The sequence below is a fragment of the Bactrocera neohumeralis genome, chromosome 4 (assembly GCF_024586455.1).
Source record: "Bactrocera neohumeralis isolate Rockhampton chromosome 4, APGP_CSIRO_Bneo_wtdbg2-racon-allhic-juicebox.fasta_v2, whole genome shotgun sequence".
NCBI classification, from domain to species: Eukaryota; Metazoa; Arthropoda; class Insecta; order Diptera; family Tephritidae; genus Bactrocera; species Bactrocera neohumeralis.
In genome coordinates, this window is record NC_065921.1 from 47,037,283 (window position 1) to 47,040,480 (window position 3,198).

General features: G+C 38.8%; 1 protein-coding gene across 1 annotated transcript; it reads left to right on the plus strand.

Annotated features, from left to right (window-relative positions):
- Positions 1-269: 269 nt before the first annotated feature.
- On the plus strand, positions 270-2,368 carry LOC126755726 (ATP-dependent DNA helicase pif1-like). The gene is made up of 3 exons (XM_050468470.1): positions 270-354; positions 928-2,189; positions 2,363-2,368. Exons 1-3 carry the CDS (start codon positions 270-272, stop codon positions 2,366-2,368), a joined length of 1,353 nt encoding a protein of 450 aa, XP_050324427.1.
- Positions 2,369-3,198: the final 830 nt, after the last annotated feature.

Genomic DNA, 3,198 nt, shown 5'->3' on the forward strand with positions numbered 1-3,198 from the left:
TTACAAAGTGCTCCAATACTTGGTAAAGCCTGCTACCTAAAACTGCCATGGAAGGCTACTGTGCACTTTATCGCCGCCGATCCATTGATGACAATGGAAAGTCAACAATAGTCAAAGTAAATCGACAGGACATTGAAGTTGATAATCGTTGGGTTGTTCCGTTTTCGCCATTACTCTGCAAGGCATATAAAGCACACATAAACGTCGAATTTTGCCATTCCGTAAAATCTATTAAATATATTTGCAAGTACGTGAACAAAGGTAGTGACATGGCTGTCTTCGGAGTTGCTGCCGAAAATTCAAATGATGAAGTCACTCAATATCAAATGGGCCGCTATGTTAGTAGTAACGAAGGCATGTGGCGTATATTTTCGTTTCTAATACATGAACGACATCCTACTGTTGTTCACTTGGTCGTACATTTGGAAAATGGTCAACGGGTGTATTTTACAGATGCAAACGTATTACAACGAGTTGACAGGCCACCATCGACAACATTAACCAGCTTCTTTGAAATGTGCTAGAATGATGATTTTGCCAGAACGCTACTTTATTCCGAAATGCCAAGATATTATATCTGGAATCAATCATCTAAAAAATTTCAACGACGAAAACGAGGACAGCCAGTTTCAGATTACCCACAAGTATTTTCCACCGATGCACTAGGCCGTATTTATGCAGTCCATCCCAGTCAAGACGAGTGTTTTTATTTGCGTTTATTGTTAGTTCGTGGTCCAACATCATTCCAACATCTGCGAACTGTTAATGGTGTATTGTGTGACACATACAGAGAAGCCTGTCAACATTTGGGATTGTTAGAGAATGACACTCATTGGGACCAGACTCTTGAAGATGCTGTGATTTCGTCAAATGCTAAACAAATACGAACATTATTTTCTATAATTTTATCTACATGCTTCCCATCAGCACCGACTGATTTATGGCATAAATACAAAGATCATATGGCGGAAGATATATTGCATCAGATGCGTCTTAGAACATCGAATGCAGATTTGCAAATGAACGAAGAAATTCACAATGAAGCATTAATTTTAATTGAGGACATGTGCTTGATGCTTACCAACAAAGTATTAATTCAAATAGGAATGATAGGATCCAATCGTCCAATGTTCGACTCATTTGATCAAGAATTCAGACGCGAAGCCCAATACGATTCCGAAACATTACGAGAAATGGTTGATAGAACAGTTCTCCTTTTAAATCAACAACAAAAATATGCTTACGATACGCTCATGAAAGTAGTGAACGATGGAACTGGCGGATTTTATTTTTTAGATGCTCCCGGTGGAACTGGGAAAACTTTTTTGTTATCATTGATTTTGGCAACAATTCGGTCGCAAAATGGAATTGCACTAGCCCTAGCTTCATCAGGTATTGCAGCTACATTGTTGGAAGGCGGTCGAACAGCTCAGTCAGCTCTCAAACTGCCGTTAAACCTTCAAATTAATGAAACTCCAACTTGCAACCTTTCGAGGAATTCTGCGATGGCCAAAGTGCTGCAGCAAACAAGACTGATCATTTGGGATGAATGTACGATGGCACACAAAAAATCTTTGGAGGCATTAGATCGCTCGATGCAAGATTTACGAAATAACAAAAACCGGTTTGGTGGTGCAATGATACTATTGGCAGGTGATTTTCGACAAATATTGCCAGTTGTTCCACGCTCAACGCCAGCTGATGAACTGAATGCCTGTTTGAAGTCGTCCATTTTATGGAAATACATTAAAACACTTAAATTAAGTATAAACATGAGAGTCGAATTACAGGAAGACCAGTCTGGAAAAGTGTTTTCCAAACAACTGCTCGATATTGGTAATGGTATTATTGCTGTTGATACATCATCTGGATACATTACATTCCCTACCAATTTTTGTAACTTTTGTGAATCAAAGACCGAACTCATGGAGATGGTTTTCCCAAACATTGCTCAAAATTACGTAAATCACATTTGGTTAAGCGAACGTGTTATATTGGCCGCAAAAAATGTTGATGTGAATGAAATGAATTTTCATATTCAAGAGAAAATAGCTGGCGAATTGAAGAATTACAAATCAGTTGATTCCATTACTAATGAAGATGAAGTTGTCAATTATCCAACAGAATTTTTAAATTCGCTGGAATTGCCCGGCTTACCACCTCATAATCTGCAATTAAAAATCGGATCAGTAATTATTATGTTACGGAACATAAACCCGCCACGTCTGTGTAATGGTACCCGGCTTGCGGTGAAGAAATTATTGAACAACGTCATCGAAGCCACAATTTTGAAAGGGAAGTACAAAGGCGAAGATGTTTTAATCCCACGCATCCCTATGATACCGAACGACATACCATTCAGCTTTAAACGTTTACAGTTTCCAGTGCGGCTTGCATTTGCAATGTCAATAAATAAATCGCAAGGGCAGTCACTAAGTGTATGTGGCATCAACCTAGAAAATCCATGTTTTGCACATGGCCAATTATATGTCGCCTATTCCCGTGTCGGAAAACCATCAACATTATTTATTTATGCGCCAGAACATAAAACTAAAAATATAGTTTATCAAAAAGCATTAGAATAGAGAGAAGCAGTGAAGGGTATAGAGGCTATTAGTTGCTTTCTAGAGCGCGCGTACGGTGTGTACAATTTTAGAAGCAAGCCAGCAAAATATGTACGATGCGGTGCAAATGAAGTTCGCACACTTTTCGGGAAGATCATTTCGACATATCAACCTTCAAATCCGCTTCAATTATGGTATACGAACAAAAATTACATTGTCGAAGACATTTTACATCGTCTGCGCTAAGAATTGCAAATGAGTCAATTCTGCTTGATACTTCCGGTGGTTTAATATCAATTCCATCTGCCGTTTATCAATTCATGAAAGATAAACTCATAAAGAATATTCGGACATTGGCCAAATTATCGTAACTACGATTTCTTGAGTGCACGCACAATTTTAGCTGCCAAAAATACCGATGTTGTTGACTTAAACTGGAAGATTTAAAGTCAAATTCCGGGAGACACGCGCGCATACAAATCGATCGATCGTCTTGACAATGAGACGAAGCCGCGAATTATCAAGTGGAATTTCTAAGTGCTTTGGAGAGGCTTGGTATGACACCGCATTATTTGCGTCTCAAAGTTGGATCTGTCGTTATTATGTTTCGCAATCTTCAAGCACCGAAACTGTG